Genomic DNA, 2,767 nt, shown 5'->3' on the forward strand with positions numbered 1-2,767 from the left:
AGTTTAATAGTCCACAAAGGAATTATAATGACCAAGGTCCAAGGGGCTATATGTGTGGCAGAAGAAGTCACTCTTGATGAGGGACAAAAGATCCTGAGGACAGGTGTTTAGACAGAATGGAGGTTTCTTTCCTAATAACTTCAGGGGCAATTCATATTATAGGTGCAACCAATACAATCAAGGCAGAGGCTATAATGGGTACAATGGATTTAGAGGTAATGAGTTTAGAAACGCATTTAGGTATGAATATCAAGAAAGTAGGAATGATTGTCCGAATGTGTATCAGGGAAATGACCAGACTGCAGCCATAAAATCTTATATAAAGAATGGGTCCATCCAAAATATTCACAAGGGGTTAGTGCAAACATCCAAAAGCAAGAATCTCAAAAGGGTGAACACGGAGATCAATTATGAAGGTTTTTCCAGAGGAGGTGGAGCTGTAAATATGGAAAATGGAAGAATAGACACAGAGAGTTTAGTAATGGAAGCAAATGATTTAGGGAGTGAAGGACAGGTAGACGAATATAGGTTTCCTGATCCAGAGATTATGACTTCCATTATCCCAGTCCACTCCCCACCAAAAAGCACTGAACCCCCTTGAAAGTGGGAAGTACCTTGTATGATTGTTTGATTGATACACGAGCCTCTAAGTCAGTACTAAGAAATTCACCTGATGCACAATGTGATACTGCAGGATCAATGAAAGTTGTAGAGATTTCAGGGACACCCCTTTAAGTGAAGAAGCTGCCACCTAGAATGGTTTCCCTTGGACCATTTAGTGTGGAGCATTCGTTTTTGTTAATGCCCAACTCCCCAATGAATCTTCTGGAGAGGGATTTATTGTGTAAATTGAGGGCAACAATAGTGTATACATCAGAAGGTGATATTTCTCTGGAGCTGCCAGAGGAATCACTAGATTTATTCCCACTATTGTTTTTAGAGAGCCCAGATGTAGAAAAGCCACAGATTTATGAAATTCCTGAAGACATCCCTGAAGCTTTATGGGCAACATCATCGTAAGATGTGGAGTTATTAAAGTCAGCTGGGCCAGTAAAAATTACCACTAAAGGAGGTCTACCCCCATCTATTCCACAGTATCCATTATCTAAAGAAGCAATAGAAGGCATAACCCCAATTATAGAGTCACTGATTAAAAAGAAGATTATAATTCCTTGTAGGTCTGAATACAACACCCCAATCCTGCCAGTAAAAAAGCCTAAGCTAGATGAACAAGGAAGAGCAGTGTATCATTTTGTAAAAGATCTCAGAGCAATTAACAACCATGTAAAGTATATACACATTCCATCCAAAATAATTTACATAGATATTTACACATAGCTATTTAGAACAGTATGAATATAAACTTCCTCTTTTCTCATACTACAAGAAAAGACATTTTTCTCAGGAAACCATATGGAAATCTTTGGAGATGAGGTTACATTGCCAAAATCAACTATATTGAGGGGATCAAAGTTTGCAAATTTGTCCTTTGGTGATAGTGTTTCTGAGTGCTCTCTTCACTTCTTTGTTCCTCAGGCTATAGATGAGAGGGTTAAGCATGGGAGCTATCACAGCATAGAACACCGACACCAGTTTCCCTTGCTCCTTAGAGGACTTAGGTGTCATATAGGTCATAATTGCTGATACATAAAAAATGGTAACCACAAGGAGATGGGAGCCACAAGTGGAGAATGCCTTGAGTCTCCCTGATGTTGTCTTTATCCTAACCACAGTCACTATAATAGAGCCATAGGAAACTAGGATCAGGGATACAGGTGCAAGAAGAATCACAATACCCATGATGAAAATGACTTTCTCTGCTCTATGAGTGTCTGCAGATCCCAGGGCCAAGAGGGCTGGAGCTTCACAAAAGAAATGTGCAATCTTATTTTCTCCTCTATAGGGAACTTGCAGTGTGAATGCTGTGTCCACTATTGATACTACCACCCCACTAACCCAGCACCCCAAAACTAACTGAACACAAACCTTTCTTGTCATGATGAGAGGGTAGTGCATGGGGTCACAGATTGCCAAGTACCTGTCATAGGACATCACAGATAACAGTGCACACCCTGTACATCCAAAAATGAGGAATAGAAAAAGCTGAGTTGCACATCCCACGAAGGAAATTACCTTTCTTTTGGTCAACATATGGACCAGTGCTTGGGGAACAATGCTGGTAGAGAAGCAGAGGTCAGCCACAGATAAGTTGCAGAGAAAGAAGTACATGGGTGTATGTAGCTTTGAGTCAGCCAGAACCAGGACAATGAGGAGCAGGTTTCCAAGTGCAGTAACCAAGTAAATAATCAAGAACAATATGAAGAGTAGAAGCTGAGTCTGAGGATCATCAGAAAATCCCAAGAAGAAGAATTCTGTCACCCAGGTCTGGTTGGTCAGATTCATGCTTTTTTTGTGCTTTTTTTGAAATGGGACTGCAGGTATTTGATGTGAGGAGATAACCTATAAAATTACAGAATCAAAATTGGATGGCATATTAGGAGTTATCTAGTCTTCCCCACTTAATAATCAACAGCTTCCATGTAAGTGGTCATTGAATGCTTCCATTGATAAGTAGTATCCCATTGTAGGAAGAAGCCCTTTCATTACAAAGCGGTTCTAATTTGAAGGAACTGTTTCTGCATATTGAGTTATAAATCCTCACCCACTAATCCTATTTCTGCCCTGTGGATATACAGAATGAATTTAAAACTCTGTCACTAACCAATTTTTCTAATACTTGATGACCTCTTGCAGATCCTCTTTAAAT

General features: G+C 39.8%; 1 protein-coding gene across 1 annotated transcript; it reads right to left on the minus strand.

Moving 5' to 3' along the window:
- Window positions 1–1,467: 1,467 nt before the first annotated feature.
- LOC123235354 (olfactory receptor 2D2-like) lies at window positions 1,468–2,403 on the minus strand. The gene has a single exon (XM_044661466.1). The coding sequence runs from the start codon at window positions 2,401–2,403 to the stop codon at window positions 1,468–1,470; it is 936 nt and encodes a 311-aa protein (XP_044517401.1).
- Window positions 2,404–2,767: the final 364 nt, after the last annotated feature.

The sequence above is a fragment of the Gracilinanus agilis genome, chromosome 2, assembly GCF_016433145.1.
Source record: "Gracilinanus agilis isolate LMUSP501 chromosome 2, AgileGrace, whole genome shotgun sequence".
Taxonomy (NCBI): domain Eukaryota; kingdom Metazoa; phylum Chordata; class Mammalia; order Didelphimorphia; family Didelphidae; genus Gracilinanus; species Gracilinanus agilis.

Bases quoted from the DNA above. Each gene is read 5' to 3' on its own strand.
- LOC123235354 (XM_044661466.1), bottom strand. From the start codon at position 2,403: ATGAATCTGACCAACCAGACCTGGGTGACAGAATTCTTCTTCTTGGGA.